General features: G+C 38.1%; 1 protein-coding gene across 20 annotated transcripts in view; it reads left to right on the forward strand.

The window, feature by feature from the left end:
- LOC129565388 (liprin-alpha-1) overlaps positions 1-22,639 on the forward strand; it is a 74,943-nt gene that overhangs the window by 14,881 nt on the left and 37,423 nt on the right. For 3 of the 20 annotated variants that reach the window (XM_055440228.1, XM_055440229.1, XM_055440243.1), the window contains exon 1: positions 8,159-9,379. The exons of 10 other annotated variants lie outside the window; for them this stretch is intronic. In XM_055440228.1, coding sequence (XP_055296203.1) covers positions 8,189-9,379 — 1,191 coding nt within the window. In that variant the 5' untranslated portion in view covers positions 8,159-8,188. Of the gene's footprint in view, positions 1-5,898; positions 9,380-22,639 lie in introns of those variants that run through there. 7 more of the 20 variants (XM_055440223.1, XM_055440224.1, XM_055440225.1 and 4 more) reach the window with 6 other exon arrangements.

Here is a 22,639-nt window from a genome sequence, read left to right on the forward strand (position 1 = left end):
AATCATTTGCAAAAGAAGTCCGCGCACACATACAGAAACAGAGAGAAAATGTTCTATGGCATGCTAATAAATGAAATTATTGACATTCTTCTTGCAACTACAGAAAAGTAAGTAAAAAGCGCATAAAAAATGCACGATCATCGCATCGCGCACGGTCTGGCTCGTAAAATAAAAACCACCATACACAGCTAAAACCGAAATAACCACATGCCTGTCTATCGCTCTCGACTGCTCTCGCTCACTATTTTTCAATCTTTGTTGATTTTGTTTTGCTCTACGTTTGTTGCTCTCGCTATTTCGTTTCGTGTGCAGCGCGCGCACAAATATGTGAATTGTGTGAACACTATGCGAATTCATCGATTAAGAAATACGTGTATATGCTAAAAAAAAAACACACAGTGACCGAAACCTGTTTCTGTTTCACATATGCAAACAGCGAGCGGACAAACAAATTTCTTCTCGTCGCTTAACGATCGAATGTACACATGCAAAACTGTGTTTACTTTGTATGCGGTGTGTATGTGTGTCTTGAGTAAGCGTTTCTTTCATTCGAAAAAAGAAGCGGCAGAAGAGAGAAAAAAACGTACAAACCATTTAAAATCCAAGAGCCGTGGTATAAATTTTGATCAATTTAATAAAGATTAATGGCCATATATCCCAACAAGTGCCTGCAATCACGTGCGCTTTGCAGATTTGATGAATTTGAAAACGAGTGCTACACTTTGAGTGGAATTTCATTTACGACTTCATATGTGTATTTGTCTTTGTGAGCGTAGCGTGCTGCTGCACAGCACAGTGGTCGGCCGCATATGATGGATATTTTGGAACCTCAAGGCCGATTGAAGTCATTTGAAGGAATTTACTCGAAAAGCACAATCCGGTTTTGAGCTACTGTATGTCGACGGGTATATTTGCAATATTGTGGTTACAAATTTGGCCACTTTCAATTTGAACACACTGCGTGTATGTGTATGGGATAGTTTGAAAGCTACACTGAAACCATTCAACTCACGACGATCAGTTCTTGGCACATAATGTTAATTTGCATTTTCACATGCACGATTGCAAATGAACAATGCAGCTCAATTTTGCACATATCTCAGTTCGTTAGTTGGCTAGTGTGCCAAAATGAAATCGGCTTACAGCTCGAATGAGTTTTCAATGTTGAGATTTTCAACCAATGTATATAACCAAATCAATTACAACATTCACTCGAATGACCCCTCAAAATAGATGAATGAGCTCGCGATGCTCACAAATTCGGGACTGTCTACGGTTCGGTTCGCTTCGGGTTTTTTTTTTCATTTTGACTCAATTATCTTGGTGTGGGAGACCGACTGTAATATTTAATAAGGAGGATTAAAGTGAAATGTTTTTATAATGAGACTTGTTTCGCACACTGACACCTCTCACTCAATTCATCCGTCGATGGTATGCGGAGTGTGTGTATGGAATCCAACGTAATTTATATGCAAGCCCAATTATAACTTTTTAATTAAATTGATATGGATTTTCAGACTCGATCTCACACTTTGCAATTTGAATTTACGCAAAAATTCATAAACTTCATAATCAATTCGATTGTGGTAATGCATGCATATGTGGTGTGTTTCGGTGCTGGGCCAACACCAGCACTGCTGGCATACCAACAGGGAATTGACGGTAATCTTTTTATATTTGAATTGTGTGCAGCTTCTTTTTGTTTTGCTCCTCTATCGTCGCTCATTTCACTCGACGACAGTATGAAAAAGGAGAAAAACAACCTACAAAGTAGAAAAAAAAACAAGGTCTTATGAATCAAGTTGATTATTTTTGTCACATAAAAGACATACCGAAAAAAATAAAGAAAACATTGCGAAAGTTTAACAAGAGCTTACAGCCACTTGGAATTTTCTGCATGGTGTTGCATCTTCACCATTCATCCGAATATTGTGTTAACGATAATAGAGAGGTACAGAATGAGAACAAGATGGAGATGGCGAGAGAGAGAAAAAGAAATTGTTTAGTAGCCCGAAGAGACGATTCACCTTTGCCACTGAAGTACTAATAGAAAAATCTCTTGCCACATTTAGACAATGGAGAACAATCTATCGTGTCGCCCTTTTTTTCATATGTTTGTGAGCTCTTCGAGTCACTTTTTTTTCTATTTCATGTTGTTGTTTTATCACGGCATATTCAACTCAAGCATACCTAACAGCGTTAGCACCATTTGTTTGAAGCTCATTCGAGCATTTTGTCTGGCTGACACACAGCGGAAAATGATATGTACACAGGCACAAACACACACACATATATAGTTCAACCGAATCGTTGCATACGATCTATAAAAATGAATTTTACAGCCATTGAAACAAAAGCGGCAAAACGTGAAATTGTCTATGCGGACGAAGGAGAAGATGATTTTGTTAGAAAAAAAAGCAGAGAAATGATGAGAGCACACGGTGTGCCCGGTCGGCAGAAAGGACAGACAAAGGAGCAAGAATAAGAAAGAAGAAATAATTTTCACAAGAAGCTGTTGACATTTGAACGAGGAAATTTGTCTTTCGCATGTTGAGCTCACTTCTCTACGGTGTGCAAATACGGCCAATTTTTCTTTCTCTTTCTCTCTTCTCTTCATGAAATGAGTTCTCTCAGCTTTCAATCTCTCTGGTGGTAAATTGATTTTACTTTGTCTGACTTGAAACTATCCGGTGCGGTTTACCGCTATCTAAAGTTGATTTGGCCATGCCGTACATCTCGATTTCTCGCAAATAATGAATAATTGGAAAAATTTCCTCTTTTATTCCAACGAAAATTTCTTACTCATATTTCCATGTGGCCTTTATCCTTTGAACTGTTATTCGTTTCTGAGAATATCGTTGCTTTTGGCAAAAATAGCACCATCGTCCCTTTGAAAATGTACAACGCACACACACACATACACATATTGCCAGCAAAAATCTTAAAATAGAAAAAGAATTATTGATATTAACTTGGGCTACAGTTTGTCTTTCCCATTTTCACAATATAATTCCTCAATTTGGAACGAGAAAGATAAATAGCATAGCTTCTTTTAAAACGTTGAGCATACGAAAAGCTGCTTCGCAAATAAAGAATCAAATAAAACTAAATAAAATACGATCCAAACAACCGTCTTATATGCGTGGCAATGTGAAGCAAGAACAAAAAAAAACGAGCGAGCAAAGCGAAGAAAAGACGCGAATCCATTTTATTTGTTTGCTTATCATCAGAAAAGCCTGTTAGAATGCATTTCAGGGTTCGGCACACAAACACAATAATACTATTACGGTTGGTGTGTGTCGGTCGTTTGTATGTTTCTCTTCTCTCTTTTATTTTTTTGCTGTTATCCTCGCCGTTCGCAGTTGATTTGAACGAATAACGAGCAGTAGAGAGAAAAAAAAAACTGTCGAAGCCGAAGAATGTGGTAAAAGCGCCAGAGAGAAAGCTTCGGCATGGTCTTGGATATGCGTTGCGTTTGTACGCAGTCGCGCGCAACACAAAGAGAGCGAGCGAGTGAGAGAGCGTGCCGAACGAAAAAGCTGAGAATAGGGAAAGTGAAGATAGCATACTTTCCGGCTGAAATGCATTGTATTTGTCAGTCTTCAAGTGAATGTCGAAGGGATTCAATCGAGAGTGCGGCCTTTATTTCCCTTGTTGTTTTTCCATTTTCTATTTTATCGCACGTAACGCGAATATGCAAGTGTTTCAAACGTGAAGAACCATTGAATGTTGACAACCGATTTTTTTTTTGTTCTAGTGGCTTAGTGTTTTAAAAAAGCGTGTAACATCAAAGAAATATACGTCCATTTTAATTAAGATTTTTTTTTTCGTTTTTCGGATGTAAAATTCGATGGAAAAGAAGTTAAGAAGAGTTGATCGTCAAAATTGATCGGTGATTAATAAAATGAAAAAAAAACTGACTGTTCCATATTTAAACAATGGGTGTAACTTTGTTTGTTGCCAAACAAAAGTGCTGCGATTTGAATAAAATTGGCATTTAAAAGAAAATGTCGCATTTTCAACGGGATCACTCGGAAAACCTTGTTAAATGACAAGTCAATCAACATCAAACTGAAAGCAACTGGATTACGTAAACAACACCAAGTGACCCAAGTCCCACTTCATCAATAGCATCCATGAATACATGCATGGCTTTGAATAACAACGGAAAAAGTTTCGCAAATTACAAAGATCGGAATTCTGTACAACAACGAGATGAACATATCTGACATACGTCCAACGGAAATCCATTTTTGATAGATTTTATGAATAAATTTAATAATCTCTTGACTGATGAAAATTTCAATATATTTGCTTGGGCGAGTGGAAATAGGCAAGCTCAGAACGAAATTGTGTGTACATAAATTGTGAACATACGAAATCAATATGATGATTTTGATGAAATGGCCAATAAGTAATTGATTTAAATGCCAGTACCGCCCCCATTTCGATTCATCGATTGATTACAGCACGACCGTGTATGAGTGTGCTCGGTGCATAAATTCCGTATTTGCAGCGACAGCAGCAGCATCGTAGCAGCAGCATAATAATAATAACATTTGCTTTAATGTGAACAGTGGCCAGTTTAATGTGTGTGAGTGTGAATTGTGTGTTGATTGTAATCTCAATGAAAAATTGCGTGAATTGAAGAAGAGTCACGAACCCGTTTCTAATTCGATTAGTCTGGTTGACCTGATTGTGTTGCGAAAAAGCAAACGTGTTGTGCAAAATTGAAAAAAAAACCCATCACACACATATCCTGGATAATCATGCTTTAATGCGGCTATGAAAATAAAATAAAACCCGTCAAACACATTTGAAACGGTGCACCAAAGTTTTATGCCATCAAGTTTGAAGCAAAACCATAACTTGAATTTATGTTGAACGGAGAGAAAACCACACACGTGAAGAATTTGGTCAAAAACCATCATACTGATTCAGGGAATTATTAAAATTGCCACATAGAGAATGCTTGGCCGTTTCACATGTAGGTGAACATTTTGATATGTGCTTTTCCACAACAAAGGCCGTGCATAAATGTGAACAAAAACGGGAAAACATTGATTGAATTAACAAAGTGAGAGAGCAAATGGACGAACGAGCGTTTGCATCAGTACCAAAAACATACACATACACACACACACACACACACACACACACACACACACACACACACACATGATGCGCTTGTTTATGCTTCGCAAAACATTTTCCGAAAATTGTGAATTCGATACCTAATTTAAAATTCCCTTTGGTATACACAATACATACATTTCCCTCTACGCTTTGCTTCACATCTATGGTTGTTTTCAACTAATAACACCTTTTCGGCCTGCGGAATATTTGCAACGAAATATTTTGCTCAAATCGATGGATACCAGGCGAAAAAAAAACGGAGAACAACTTTCAATTTCCACATATATTTCACGTGCATTCGGAACATTTATTTTTATCGGCCATTTGGTGTGGACGAGCATTGCTCGTGTCGTGATGTTTGAATGATGGTTCCCTTTTCGCATGCAGTCAAATAGTGTCATTTCCTCCGTCGAAACAAAATCAATCTTTCAATTCCACTGGGGTCAATGACAATCCATGGATGGTCTGCGTGCGTGTCTATGTGAGTGCGTTTGCAAATTTCCATCCCGAAGTCGACATTGTTCCCGACGTGTTGACAACAAGTCATCAAATTACCCATAATTTTTGCTAAATTTGATCGTTGTCCCTTTTTTCTCCTTCGCTGCTTTTACTGACGACACTGGCAGCCACATGGAAAGTCTCTCCATTTATTTCGTTTGAGCAAACATAAATTTTCGTCGTAACAAAAACCTTCATTAGTTCAAATGCGCACTTTTTTCCCATCTTTCTTCCATCTGTCGGCTTATCATCAACTGGGAGAATGGATAACATTTTCCAGCTCCATGTAGCCTATTGCAGTGATCCGACTTATCATAATTGCGCTAAATTCACGCTTGCCGTGCTTTTTTCTCTCTCCATATTTTCAGTTTATTCCATAATTTGCTCAAGAAAAAAATCCGAAATTTGTTCGCGTCGCGGGAAAAAGTTTAAGCGAACATAATTTCATTAAAAGGGAGAAAGAAAGCAAAAAAAGCGAACCTCACGACACAAGTTACCCCAAACTTGGATAATTCAATCAACGCCCCCATTTTACGAGCGTCTGCGTGAGGGTTCGCACTCTGATGGTACTCTGAAGGCATCCGTTCAATTTTATTACTTACGTATTTGTTTACATTTATTGTACAATAATGGATTACGTCGTACGTAGTGATTTTTATTAAACCCTAATTACTCGGTCATTTTCTTCATGGACTATATAGTGTGGTGCAGTAATCCAGTGTACGAATTCTCATGATGTGCTCTTTCGTTTCGCCAGAACGATGGAACACTTCCGCATCTAATAAATTTAGTCGCAACAGTGTTTGATAAAATAGAAATAAAAGACATGAAAAATGAGAAACGCAATCCCGACCATGCACTTGAACTTCTTGGAATGTGCAACAACGATATTGCAACGACGAACACAATGTAATTTGAAATAATTTCGGGTATTTTCGAATGATTTATAAGTGGTAAGAGAGAAAATGCTAAAATTATGTTCAACCAAAAAACGAAATCTACGCGAGGAGGCGGTAAGGCAGCGGACGACGCAAATGCTGCTGCTGCATCATCATCGTCATCGTCCAAAGGCTTGCTATCATTTAATACGAGTAACTTTACGAAATTGTTAAAAAATTCAACAAATTTCGTGCAATCGACTTTCGGAAGTGGTTCCGCATCACAATCACAGCCACTGTCTCCGGCCAGCTGCCATGCGGCAGCATCATCTAGTACCGAAGTAACCGAGCAATCGTTTACAATTCCATCCATCAAGAAACGGAACGATGCATCAAATGCACCGAAAAAACAACAACGAGATATTTTATCAACGCCAGTTTTAATCCAGCCCATATCAATGACGAACGCTTCTTCAGCACTCGCCAATCTATCATCTTATAAGAAAATAGGCAACGACGATTGCACAGCAACAACAGCTCTGGTGCCAAAGGCATTAGTAGCGAACGGTGCTCATAAACCATCAATGCCCGTTGTAACAGTGACCGTTTCAGCAGCTAGCAATCAAAAGCCGTCGTCATCTTTATCGCATGCTCGAAATTCAATCGCCAACACAATGATCACATCAGCAACGAAGCAGCACATTGATTCGCAACAAAAAACCAAGCCACAAACGACGACGACGACGTCGACCGATGCTAAATTGCAGAATCCACAAAACGTTTCAGATAATAATACATTGGCGCAGCCAGCACGTTCACCAGCAGCAGCTGCTGCAAAAAATAAGATGAATGCAAATATTCTGTTTGAAACGGTAAAAATGAGCAAACAAACCGGCAACGTCGACGACGACGACGACCCGGCTGCCACATCGACACCTTCAACACCATCGACAAGAGCCATCGCACAATCATCTTCAATTTCGTTGAATTTGCTTGACTACAGCAAAAATTCCCCAATTCCGAGTGGCAACCACATAACAAGCATCGTTACAAAAAATGACATGGATGAAAATATCAACAATGAACCAAGTGGTACGAATGAAAAAACATCACAGCCATCATCCATCCAAAATATAATGGATAATGAGTTGATCGACGTACGGTATTCGTTGGAACGTAATCCAAGAGAAAGTGGCAATGCTGCTGCTGCTGTTACATTGTCAAATAATCGAATGAAAGCCATATCAATGAATGTAATGCCACAAATATCATCAGCTGCAAAGCATTTTTCCACATCAAACGGTTCGGCTGATTCCACAGTGAAACCCATGAACATTTTTGCATCAGTGGGCCATCAAGCAACATCAATACACCAAAAATATTACAAGCAAATCAACGATAATGGTATGAGTGCTTTTGCCTCACGAAAAAATACTAACGCACTGGAAACGGATGTGTTAAGCATGGACGACGATGTGGATATTTCGGCGAATATTGTGTGCAATAATAATTTAGATTACCATTTGGATGAATTGCATCAAATGAACAATGCCAGTGATAACCCGTTCAAAATAGCAACGATGGCAACGAGTAGCAAATTTTCTGCCGTCGATTTGCTCGCGCACACCACGGACTCGAATTCAAAGACTGTCGAAAATATTTATGCAAATTGTGTGATGATGCCGATGAAATCGGCAAATTTAGATAATTACCAACAGCAGCAGGATACTAATGAAAATGTTATTGCAGCTGGTGGAGCGGACGCGCTCGATGATAGCATCGAATCAGCGGCAGCCGATGGTCCAAATAATAATTATAGTAGCAGTAGTTGTTGCGTGAATTTTATGAATAGCGATAGTTCGAATGTCTGTAGTAACAATAACGCTCCAATTAAAATTGATCAACCAAACATATCGAATGGTGATAAGTACGACGACAGCGACGACGACCGCGGTGGGGATGACGACGACGACGACGACGACGACGATGATGATAATGGTGGGAAGATTGGTGCAACCGCCACAGTATCATACACCACAAGTGAAAGTGCGAATAAAATGACACACAGTATCACAACACTGAGCTCATTCAATCAGAATTGTTTTATACCAAAATCATATGAAATGTACGATATCCTCGAAGAATCGGACGATGATGAGCGTTCGAATTTATTTCGCTTCAATCGATGGAATTCGTCGTGTTCATTGTTCGTGCCAAAGAGTCAAGTGTCGGTGTCATCGTCGTCTTTTGCCGCCGCAATTGCCTTTGCACATGAAATGGATTCACCAAATCGTAACCCATTTTTGCAATTAATTGCGATGTCACCAAGCTTGGGTGGTATTGACGCCGCAGCCCCTTCTGAAACACAAACGATTACAACGACCTCGACCAAATCACCAATCGTCATCACTGGATCCGACTCACAATTATTCTCCGAAAGACAAAAAAATTCCGTTGGCATTGCGGCGCCATTAATTTCATCCGCATTTAACAATAATGACCAAAGCGATGTTTGTATGGCATTTAAATCGACGGACAAGTGTTTGACATCATCCACATTAAGCATATCAAACTGTGCGAACGCCTGGAATGATTTCGCAGCAATGCCATTGTCGCCTCCTCCACCGCCGCCACCACCACTTTCCTCCTCATCGTCGTCGTTATCGATGCTATTGCTGCCTCACGAATCACAATCGTCCTCGCAGACAAATGGCTTTATCGAGCAAAACGATTTTCAATTGAATGATGTCGCCACCACTTCGAATTCAACAGCCACTGCAAAAAATCACATTAGTTCCGATGTGATGGATACCATGTTGCTGTTTCTAAAGGAGCACGGCAACCAGTACATTAAGCAATTTATGCAGGTAATTTAAGGACCAAAGCGAATCGAATGCTAGAGAAACTCTCTCTTCCTCTTTCACTTGATTTGCATTATTTCTCGTGCTGAAGCATCATTTAGCCGGCCCCCTTTTTTTAATTGAATGAACTTGTAATTTCTTCAACGTCTAATGAGCAGTATCACAATAAATAACCATCCCATTTCAACTTCTTTTTCAAATACCATTCAATTCCTTTTTAAATCCCATTTGCTGCGTTCCACCATATATTTCATGTCGTTAAAGAATTTTTGCTCTCTTTTTCTTGTCTGTTCTGCTTGAGCACAACGAGAAAAGAATGCTCCCATAACGAAAATTGCGATTCTATTATAAATCACATTACAATGAATTTTGGTTACTTTTAAAAGGCTTTTAACTGCTTCAAAATAGATTTTCGTTTCAATTAAATGAAAAACTGCAATCAACAGAACGATGTAGAAGCAACGACCCGTTTCTCGTTTTCTTCTTCTTTATCACCGGCTCTGGAATTCGAGCACTTTTCCGCTCGTGCAGCAATTCGTTGAAATTTATGTGATTGAAATATGGATTTTCTACTAGATTTCATAAGATGAGGCGACAGTTATTGTAACACCAGATGCGAGAAAAAAAATACCAATTCAATCGCAATGGAAACTCAAACGTGCTTTGAAACACTTGAGCTCTTATTTTTCTTCTCTCTTGTTCAATTGCAAAATCGTTTGGAAGAAAATTTGTGTTGAAGAGAAAAGTTCGAAAATCGCAATGTCATTCAACAACGATTAATTGATTTTTTTCTTCTACTTTTACAAAGAATGAAATGAATATTCAATATTATTTGCTTGATGTTTTTTTTTCGTCGCTCTTCGGTAAACTGTCATTCGTCTGAGTGTTCGATTTATTGATTGCACCCGAAGTAGATGAAAAAAAAATCGACATGTCGAGTGTTAGAGCAAAAAAAAATGTTCCCACACACACAAAGAAAGCAACACCACCACCACCAACAACAAAACTCAAGATAGTGATAAATGAATATTCATCGGTTTGATGATGAAAACGCAGAGTCGATGTTGCTTTGCGGTGAATAACTTATGAGCCATTCAATTAAATATTCATGCAAATGAAATTTTTCGTTGATCGTAAAAACGGTAGCCGCACGTTCACTTTGGTGCATTTTTTGCTCGTTTTCAAGTTTCTCCTGCAAAATGCTACCTTTGATCAAACACACACACATACAGAGAGAGAGAGAGAGAGAGAGAGAGAGAGAGAGAGAGAGAGAGAGAGGGAGGGAGAGAGAGAGAGAGAGAGAGAGAGAGGTAAAATAAGCAATTGAACCGAACCAGAGAGAATGATTTGTGGCGAACCACGCACGTAGTTGTCTAACACTTATATAATGAACTCCCATTAGAATTGCAAAGAACGCTTTTTTCTCTGTCGCTCTCGCTCTCGCTCTCTCTCTCTGTGTGTGTGTGTCTCTCTCTATCGCCAACTCTGTCTCTTGCTTACGGTTGGCGTGCCGTATTTCGAAAGCATATACGTCCATAAGTAATGAGATAAGTGACTTTTTGTATGTGCCAAAATGCGTCTACATGTCTTGAATGCATGTGATTCTCTTTTTTTTATATTCCAAAATTAAATATTTATATAAAATCATAAAATACTTTAGGCTTTTTTTTCCTCTGGCCATAATGGGGTCCGAAAACACAGCATGATACATGAAAATTACTAGTTTGAGGTGAAATGGAGAAAAACAAACATAAACGTCTAGCCCATACGTTGTTTTTACTATATAGAGCATGGCAATGGATTTCATGTCTTTTTTTTCCATTGGAAAAGAAAAATAATTCGCTTTCATTAGGAAACGATGTCCGCTCCCTTTTTATCAATTCTTCAAAGTCCAATGAACCAACGATATTGGAAAAGAGTGTGTTCGTGTGTTCGTTTTTCACACATGCTCAACGACGACGATATCACAATTCGTTTCAGCAGACAGTTTGAATCGTCATTAGTGAAAATATACGAATGCGAACGGTTTTTATGTGCAAAAGGGATTCTGATGGGCTTGCAAAGCTTTGACAACAGCACCAACAACCGGAAAAAGAGATTGGTTTACATTAAGCTTATATCTGTGCTCATCACATTCTCAACCGTCATTACTGCTTTGCAGATGGACTTTGAAATCGAACACTGTAACGCGCAATGACAACGTCGCAATTTTATTTTGATTTTATTCCAATTTTATGTGAACCAGACGGCTGTCACACACCATTTTCTTTCACTCGTACTCAATTTTCATGCTTCTTTTCAACGTGGTTGCGTGTATGTTCTCCCTTTTTCCCTCTCCCACACGCGCCCACTTGGTATGTGATTTCATTTGACAAAGTATTTTGTTATTCTATCGCGGTAAATTGTCACGCAGTTCGATGGTTTTTGAAGCTTTCGGTTTCAGTCCGTCATGAGATTCGTATCGTTATTTTCGATCGTAATTTTTCTGTCACGATGAATGTTTACCAAGCCATTTATTTGTAACATGCTCACATGAATCTAATCCATTATGTTATCGGCATAAAATGCAACGAAAAAAAGAGAGAGAAAACAGAAACCATCATTCCGGATCATATGTTGTAACACACAATATAAATAGATTTCGGTATTGTCGAACTTTAACGTTCAGCCATTGACGTTGTGGCAACCCGCAATTTTGTTGTTCTTGCAACGGATTAAATTATTTTCCATTGTAAGCGATAATAATGTGGAGATTTCATTTTCAACCGTTTTTTTTTATTCTCTCAATGAAAAGTGCATAGATTTCACGGTTTATAGCGATACAAAAACGAGTCAAAGCTAAAAGAAAGCGCTGGTAGTTTGATAAGAATTATGTGCATGTGTGTGTGTGGATGACATGCGGCAAAGTTTTTGCCATTGTTCTCTTTAAATGCACGAATGAAGAAAAAGCCATGCAATGCAATGCTTGCATGCACAAATTGAGGAAGTAAAATTCTTTCCCTCTGTTGCTGGCTTCACTTAGCTTTGCTCGTCGAAATGAAATCACTTCTGAGTGTATTCTCTTCTTAATAGCAAATTCTCTTTTTTAAATAGTAAATTTCCCTTTCCGAGCACAACGCTCGACATCCACAGATGTATACGTTTCGTTTACATTTATTGTGCAGTTGCTTCAATGGTGTTAAATTTATACATACATATATTTTCATTCTGCATAAAGAGCAAAAACCTGGTACGTGCACTCTGCATCGTACAACGCACTCACAATCTGGGGTAGTTCATCTTTCTTCTGCACAGATTTGACAAACATCTAAACATCTTGTTCTTTCTCTGTTTTCGTTTTCTCTCCCTCCCTCGGTCTACTTTATTCCTTTTCATCTTTCCATCATCTCTTTGCCCGCGTCGTCATCGTCATCGTTCTTGACACACACGTAAGACGTCGCATCAACGATAACATATATTAACGTATGAATGCTTAAATAAGCATACGAAATACATCGTGCTGAGTATTATTTGCCCAAGGATAAAATCACAATGTTTCTCAATAATTCTTCATCGAAAAAAGCGTATAACAGTGGAACTTTTTTTCCGGTTTCGGGCGAGAAAAACAGTATCTCTCTATGTGTCTATGTTTTTGCTCTCATTTTTCAAGATAAAGATGATGTTGGCGAATAAAAAAGAGTGTTTTAAGCTCAAAAGCTGGAGCAAGAGAAAAAAAAACCGTATGCATGTTTGTTTGTCATGTTCAGTGCGCTTTTTTCTCCACACATTCACATTACACACCCACAATCCATCTCTCTATCAAATGAAAAACGAACCAGATGGTCGAAACAAGAAAGAAAACAGTCGTGTACTAATCGACTAGTGCAGATTGCAGATAATCGGTTGCGATTTTGCATTCTGGCATTGTGTCGGGGAGACAGAGATACAGTAGCACGTTGGCTTGTGTGCAAAAGGACGTACGTGTAGAAAAATGAATAAATAAATTGTCTTACGATTTACACACATTGCTGGTATCCTTTTCTCCATTTTTTGTTCCTGCGCGCAAACTTTTTTTTTTCTTCAAATAAATCTTCTCTCAGTTAACCCACACGTAATATGTGCAACCGCTTTCGGATGATATTTATGGGTTTAGCCTTGCAAAAGGAACGAAAGCGAGAACGCGCGTGGTGGAGTAATCGCTAGAACTTATGTTATAAATTAATTGTAAATTGTCAGCATGACATGCTTGACATTCAGACAGATAACACGTTCTTCAATCATCCGCAGCATGCTAAGCGGGCATAAAGTACTTTCCGTGGTGGAATGGAAAGAGCTAGAAATAAAAACGGTGCTCAAATTTATCGACTTTATTTAACATTGCATAATAAATTGGCACAGATTTTGCAGTTAAATGAAGTGTTACATTCATTGAACCTTGGCCACACAGAAATCAAAGCTTATGGAAATGTTGTGGCGCTTTTCTCGTCAACCAGACTGCTATACACACTCCCCAAAGCAATTAGAATGCGTACAAATCTCATGCAAATTAGACAACATTATTAAGACGGGTGATTTGTTTATCAAATAAATGTTTTTTTTCACTCTCTCTTTCTCTCTGTTTCGATTTCCCAGCCCCACTCCTAATCGAACATTTTCAAACAAGGAAGCGCCACATTTGATTCTTATCAGAACAATATTTTGTCACGCATATCACAAATGAGCGGTGATAACTCGGTCGCATTAGCTGCGTGTATGAGTTCTACACACGCCATCTTGTACTCTCGTCAAACATATCGACCACAGCTCGATTCAAACTGCTTGAACTTCTATCGAACGTCGTTTTCCAAGCAACAGAGAAGAAAGTACGAACAGTAGGAATAAAACGGAATAAAACCTAATTCGTTTAACAGCCGAATTTACAATTTTGTTGCCTTTTCTTCGGAGACGAACGAATCGTATTCGGAGCGGTAAAAGTTTTTGTAATCACCGAACTCCGCTGCCGCCGCCTTCCACACATGCATGTTCATATTGCGAGTAAATTGTTTTACTTGTAAATAAATGTGTGTAATCAGGTTTACTTTTGTTCCAGTTCATGAATAAACAGATAAACATTGTGACAAGAATGTCGTTATCAGAATATATATCGATCATATTGTCGGCTGAGGGGAGGGCGTGCGAGCGAGCGCGCTTCAAGTTCAAATGGTGTTTGTCACAGTCGGCGAAATCTGAAAATTCACTGTCATAAAATTCAACGTTGCCAATTTTCGACCCCGTTAGTCGTTCCATGGCATGGGCGTACCAAGCAACAAACAAACGCATTTCACCTCTTTGTTTATCAATGTCTGTCAAGAGGTTGAGCGTTCAATTTCTGTGAGCGATTCGATGTTTGGAGCCATTCGAAGGCTTGAAGCACACTTAATTTATTCTAATCCAAAATGCTAGCGACGATGAAAACTTTTCCTTTCGTCGTTAAATTGATTGAGCATACACACAACTCTCGATGCTTTGTTTATGTGTCGTGTATTTTAATGAATTTTGCTCGTCGTGACAATTTTCGCTACTCACTCCGAATGGAATTTGTTTGCCCAATGAATTTGACCGTTAATAAAATCCAAAAATCAGGAATTATTTTTGTTTGGCTTCGGGTTTGTTTACTTTATTTGAATGTATCATCGGAATGCGGCGCAACGAAGCCAACTGGCCCACTAATTAAGCATTAAGATTTTAATAGATAAGCACCAAAATACCTTTTAACCAATATTCAAACTAATTTCGACATTTTCTCTTTCTTTTTTTTCAATTACCACAGGTAAGCCGAAAAAACAGCTAATGAAATTTATCGAGTTGATGAAAACTGTGCGAAAAAATATGGGTTTGTATGATGATGCTGCGTGCCCGTTTCCCATTTCCATTTTACTCATTTCGCTATAAAAATTTCATAACGGTACGTTGGAAAATTTACGAACTGCATACTTTTTTTCTACGTTGCTGGCTTATTGGTTTGTTCATCGCAATATTCCACAGAGAATGGGTGAGAGAGACACATAGAGAACGCGGAAGAGAAAAAGGGAGAGGGAGATCGCGAATGGGGAAAGAGGAATTTTATTGTTTGCCTCTTTTAACACCGACAAAATTGCCACATACACACACACACACACACACACACACACACAGTGCAATTTCCACAATAGAACGCGTTTCGACAAACAATTGAGCCAATGCCTACGGCAGCGTATTGATGGCACCACAGAGCAAACACCCCAGTGTTGCTCGCGCGCAAATATTTATCGAAAAATGAATACGGCTATAAATTATCATACTCACGTGCACCAGCGTAGCGGTGTCTCAATAAAAAAAATCCATATCACAGACTTCACACATCATGCGTGTAATTCTTTCACTCCTGGTGGATCAGTACTATTTCTACTCATAGCCAATCCCAAGGGGGAAAGTACTAGATTTGTATAAGTCAAATAATGCAATCTAGTACAAAAATAATCCCAAATAATCCTTCGGAATTCTCAATAATGCTCAATAATGCTCAATAATGCTATTCATAATATCAATAAATAATAGCGAACTATGGTCAAGTAATTGATGCTTGCATGCATTTGAATGCCTTAAAAACAAAGTGGGTCGATAGTAGATATGAATTAGTGAGACCTAGAAGAACACAAGTTTGTCAAACGTCATAGCAATAAAGAGAAATATATTTTACTGCAACTAACAATGGTTGAAAGAATGTATGTTCATTTTTCGCGAGTCGTCCCGGTTTTGCACGGTTTCCGCGTAACTGATAAAAGATAACAACTAGTTGTCTTCGAAAAAGTTGTAGTACTTGAGATCTTCTATAACATTGCTGAAGACAGTTATCTCTTATCTCTTATCAATTGGGCGCAAATCAAAAACATCGGCCTATGGCATGTTTTTTTTTCTTATCATCCCTCGCGTTTTCTGCGAAACTCATAGGAGATGAGTAGGAACTGTCTGAAGCAAAGTTGCGTAAGGCCTCGAGCACTATAAATTTGCTGAAGACGCCAAGTATCTATCTTTTATCAGTTCAGCGAAAAACACGAATTTTGTTGTACAATTGCGATTTATTGCGTTTTTCGCTGCACTGATAAGAGATAACGACTTGGCGTCTTCGGCAAATTTATAGTGTTCGAGGCCTCTCGCAACTTTGTTCTCTCACTCAACTCCTATGAGTTTCGCAGAAAACGCGAAGGATGATAAAAAAAAACATGCCATAGGCCGATGTTTCTGATTTGCGTCCAATTGATAAGAGATAAGAGATAATTGTCTTCAGCAATGTTATAGAGGATCTCAAGTACTACAACTTTTTCGAAGACAACTAGTTAATATTTCTTATCAGTTACGCGGAAACCGTGCAAAACCGGGACGACCCGCCAAAAATGAACATACATTCTTTCAACCATTGTTAGTTGCAGTAAAATATACTTCTCTTTATTGCTACGACGTTTGACAAACTTGTGTTCTTCTAGGTCTCACCAATTCATATCTACTATCGACCCACTTTGTTTTCAAGGCATTCAAATGCATGCAAGCATTATTGAGAATTCTGAAGGATTATTTGGGATTATTTTTGTACTAGATTGCATTATTTGAATTATACAAATCTAGTACTTTCCCCCTTGGCCAATCCTCTTTATCTGTGATAGTATTATTTCTTGAGCATCTGCAGACGGATTTGCTTTTCCGCACGTTTGCAAGGGTGAAATGAAAAATATGAAAAAATAAACTATGAAATGAAAAGACTTTCGTGAAATGAATTTTATTTACCGTTGTGTGCGGTATAATACCGTCAGTATTTCATTCCTTCAATTGAATGTAGGAACAAACGCTGTCAAATCATGAATCCACACACATACACATACATAATTTGTATGGAAAAAACGCGAAAATTGGTTAGTGTCTGTGAGGCGGTTCGTTTTATGGCCGTGCAAAAGCCCTGAACGAATAGCATCTAATTTAACATAAACCAAGCAGAAAAAGTAGCGCAAGTGTTGAATAAGCCACAACATTTTAATGCTTTCATTTAAATTGACGTTTTAAATAGAGATTCAAAGAGTGTGCCCAAGACGATAGACCGAATGCGAAAGAGACAGCGTGAGTTGTCGAAATGAGAAAAAGCGCAGATTGTCGACGCAGAAATTACATTTCGTTCATTTTTTTTCCCGCATAGAACTTGAGACATTTCAGCATTTTGCAAGACGTTTTTGTCAATTTCTCGTCTTCTATACAATTCTGTACATCTTGCGGAAGCTCTAATCTTATTTCTGTTTCGCGCCATATCTCGCACTCTGTCTGCCGAAAATGAAATGAAATTTGTTGAGGCCTAATTCTTAAAATGGTTTCGAAAAGACACACAGCGAATGTTATTTCTGTTGAGAATACAGTAAATTTTCGAAGAAATTGCACGAAGTTCACATGAAATGTAATCAAGTCGTTTCCAGTGCGTGAACACAGTCTCTAAGATGTCGTTGACAGTGGTGGCAACGGCTGTTGGTACACATTTTACCATGCGATCATGCACCTGAAACAGTCAGAACCGAAAAGCGAAAGAGTAAAAGAGTGCATGTCTCAAGGGATTGAATTACAACACCCTTACACGGTTAATTGGTCATCGGTGCCAATTTGTATGCCTATGTTTTGCCTCAAAGCATGCCTCGAGACTTGAAACGTACATTGACTTGAAGAGATGAAAACGTTTCGAAAAAAAACACGGTGCAAAAGGAATAAAAAGTTTTTCGCCTTGCAAATGTTATATTTTTTAAGTTCTTTTAGGTTCCATTTGAGAGGGAGAGTTTGCCAAAAATGTGTGCAAATAGCGTTACGAAAATGTCTCCCGGGGTAAAACGGATTACGAGCCGTTTACTGTTTATATTCATGTTGTGGCCCATGTTCTATGCTGTGTACCATTCCAGTATAGATTCGGTGTGTCAATGCTTGTGCTTGCTTTCTCATATAAAAACACTTCTTCTCGAATACATTTCTTTTGACAGTCCAACTTTTTTTGCCACAGATTGTTTACTTCTTCTTCTTTTTTTTTGCTTTGTGATTCGAGTGCGTGAATTTTGATTCTCTCGTCATAAGTGTCCGAATCAACTTTTTGATGGAGTTAACGAAAAAATTCGTTGTCATTTTTCTTCTCTTTGCCTGCTGCTTGCAAAAACTTTGATGGTGAAGTTATCTTGTTTCTTATTGCAATTGTTTATCTCAACGGAATTTGGACGTTTGAAAAGTTTTTGAAAAGTTCACCTTCTTCATCGTTGTGTTTTGTCAAGGCTACCATGAGCGAGGGACGAAGAGAGAAATATGCTCCGTGGGAACTGGAATAAGCGAAAGAGAGGGACAAAGCGAGAAATAGAAAGAGATGATTATTTTTCGTTTCCATTTTTTTACGACTCTTCGTCGTAAGAATCTCCATAATAATATTTCTGCTCTGTAGAAAATTCAATGATGCTACTTTTCCAAGTTAAAGTTTCTTTTTTTTCCGTTGCAATTATTTTATTTGGGAATTCATGATACAAAACTGGAGGGGAAGTTTGTCGAATGATGCAGAAATGCAAAAGAAAAAAGAATGCATGCAGCAGCAGCAGCAGCAGTGTGCTGATGAATTTCCCAACCACTGCCACCAGTACACAATCATAGACCATGAACCATAGTTACAATTTGCGGAAATATGAAAACTAGAGAGCTCAAAATGCTGCATCGGAATACAATGTTTTGCTCATAAACGAAAAAATCTATGTCAGTGGTTGCTATTATTATTTCTTTTTTTACTGCTTTCCTTGTGATTGCCACAGTTTTTCTTCGTCAGAAATTCCGCTTCATAGTTTTCTTGTTAAAAACTCCGACTCCGTACACACACCACTCGTTTTTCCTGCATCTTGGCACTTGGATTTCACGAAACTCGTCGTAAGAAAATAGTTTTCGTATTTACAGCACGCTTTTAGTAGATCGCTTAAAATTCTCTCATCGCAACAATTTACTCTTTTTTTCGGGCTGTAATGACGATACTTTTGCTTTCTATTTATTGTGTTCTGACTCATCATCATCGTTTCAGCTGCAATAACATCACTTATCATTAATTCGTTTCGCATCCAACAACAGCAAAAACAATGCATCCCAAGTACATTAAAAGCGATTTTTTCCCCTCATATTTGACATCAGATATGCTTGAGATGTTTACGTCTCCCTATCAAGTGTTGATATATTTTCAACAAACAACACTCATTCGAAGGTATTTCGCCATTATATTTTCGATGAAAACATCAATTCAAGCGAAACTACCTTCACACCGCCCGCGCGCACACACACGCATATGTATCCGACGCTCCTCCGGCTCGAAAAATTAGTGTCCCATGAATTTCTTTTGCGCTTCGTCTCAACCTCAACAAAAACCAGCCAATGTCGATTTCAAATTTTCGTTATTGTTGTTGCTGTTGTTTTATTTTACGTGTTTTACAAACTCAGCGATTTCGTTTTCTGAAAAAACATGTATATTATACATTGTATAAGTGCTCTTCGCATTCAATTCGTACACACACACACACACCAAATGCCTTTTCAGTTATTGTGTGCATTAAAAAATAATGGTGCAAAAGTGCAAGAAAATCCATGCAAACACATCAAGCGCACTTTCCAAAAGCCATATTCCGCACCGGTTTAGAAAGATGCAGATCAAACAGAAGCACCCTCAACAAACGCAGCAGTAACAACAAAATATAGAAGGAAAAAATCTTGTGTGAGTTGTGCGTACTTAAAATGGGGATTAACTTCATGCTGTTTGTACTGTTGATCTTTTGAGCACGTTTTTCCATTAGGACCATTGGGAATATATTTATGACGCAAGAAGTAGATGATTCTTTTCTCTCTTTTTTCGGCTATCAATGTAAATCTTTGTGATTTACACTTTCACTACTATGGAACAAAACTGCCCTCCCTGTTAGTTGGGTATCCGAAATTCCACCGGAAATTGCACAATACGACCGGAACCACATCGTTTCGCAACGTCTTCCAATTTCCAACCAACGATTCCGAATACGCTTTACCATACAAAACTTCTCGGGATAATAGAAAATTATAGAACTCCACTCTTTCAACACTCTCCAACCAAATTTAAATTCGCCAACTTTTCTGCACCGTCTTTCCGACGCAAGCACCGAGCCAGCTAGTGAGAGAGAATGTAATTAATTTGCTCAACACTGTAATTTGATGAGTAGCTGCTATAAAATAATGGAGATAATTGGCAATTACCGTTGTTTCGCCGTCTGTACTGTGTGTCGATAAATTTCGGCGTCGTTTTGCAACGGCTCACTCTTGAACTGCGAACTTTTGGCAAAGCGAAAAACATTCTTTGAAATGCATGCTGTTGTAAATAGTTTTTAATGATTTTGACGCTGAAATTATTCAAGGAATTAAAAATAATGAGTTTGGTCGGATTTCTTTTTTGCAACAAATTGAAATTTATAGCAAAGTGTCGGGAAATGTGGAGAGAATAAACGGGGATACGTCTCGATTTCTCTCGCTTTTTCTCTCTTTTTCCTCCGACTGAAAATAATTATTTCCATTTCCTAACCGAAATTGAAATGAGTTGCAAACAGTCTCAAAGAAATGATCAATTTTGACACGAAATAATTGGCGTTCAAAGTCATTTAAGGAACAAAAGACAGGATGAGGTGATACGTATTGCTTAAGTCGCGGTCGCTTACAGCGAAATTAAAATTTTATATACAAGTTTCGTTTACACTTCGATTCATTGGTAAAATGGAAGTTGGGTGAAATGCTCGGAATTTTCCGAATGCTGAAAAAATACTGCTGCTGCTTCTGCCATGCCTAGGCCTCCCATCACGTTTTTTTCAAAAAACGGGAAATTCGTGGCTGAAAATCGGGAAAAACCGGGAATTGGAAATTGTCTAAAAAACGGGAAAAAACGGCAATTTCAAGTAAAAAAACGTGAAAAACGTGATTTCGTTGTTGAATATATTTTAAGAAATAACTTTATTATTTTGAATTCTTATTATAAATCTTCAAATACAGAGTATAAGGCCATATTGTCGTTATCGCCTTCAAAGTTTGATAAGAAAAACAGTTCATCATTTCCTTTCGAATACTTTTTGCCGCGTTTGATGGCTCGTAAAACATCGGTTTGCTTTGATATTTTATTGTAAAACTGTAGGCATGTTTCCTTGGTATTAAATTTGATCAATTCCAGAGACTTCACTTTGGATATATCCAAATCAGATCGGTTTCGTGCCCATGTATTCTTAACCAACGAAAATACTCACTCAGCATGTGATGGAGAATTCCGAATTGCACCAGTTACCTACATTTGGCTTTATAACAATCAAAATCAACCGCGGTTAACCATAGATTGAACTCAGGCGATTGTTCCCAAGCGTTTGAGTATTTGGTGCCTTTCTTTGACATTTCAATTTGGTTCCAGAATAAAAAAAAATACAAATCGAACGAACTTATTGCAACGATACAGTCATTGGCCAAACACGAACTGATTTCATTTCGTGCCTCTTTGACTTACTTTCAATCAACTTCAAATCGATATATTCAAATGATTCATCACAGCAATTGTGCAGCAAGTGATAAATTGTCACATAATTGCAAATCACAAACCAATAGACTAAACTTACTGGTTAGATAATAAACAAACTTCGCAGTCGTTTAATCGACAGTTTTCTTTGAAGCGGCTGTGCGCACCGCATGCGACGAGAACAACATTTGTTCATAATTTTAATAAGCATTTCAGTCAGTCCACTTGGTGTACTTTTTTTATCGCACATATTCGGCGTATTCATTGTGTTGTCCAATGAATATTCGAATCATACACATATACAATTTATTTCCAATAGGTGTCTTTTTTTCGGACAATATAGCAATCCATCCATATTTTTGGACAAGTTCACACATATTGTCCAGTTTTGTGGCCAACTTCATACTAATACTGTAATAACATGCCATTATAGTATTAGTATGAAGTTGGCCACAAAACAGGACAATATGTGTGAACTTGTCCAAGTGTCAAATGTACAATAGTATATACAATAGTAGGGTTGGCCAAAAAATGAGACAATATGAGTGAAGTTGTCCGAAAATATGGATGGATTGGTATATTGTCTAAAAAACCGCTAAGGGTTGTCCAAAATTACTGTCTGTGTATGATTTAAAAAAAAATCTGAGAAGAACATTCGCAAAAAAACGGGAAAATACTATAAAAATTGCCCAAAAACCGGGAAACGGGAACTGAGT

This window comes from Sitodiplosis mosellana, unplaced genomic scaffold, assembly GCF_009176505.1.
Source record: "Sitodiplosis mosellana isolate CC-2019 unplaced genomic scaffold, AAFC_SMos_1.0 Smas_scaffold_2, whole genome shotgun sequence".
In the NCBI taxonomy this organism is placed as follows: Eukaryota; Metazoa; Arthropoda; class Insecta; order Diptera; family Cecidomyiidae; genus Sitodiplosis; species Sitodiplosis mosellana.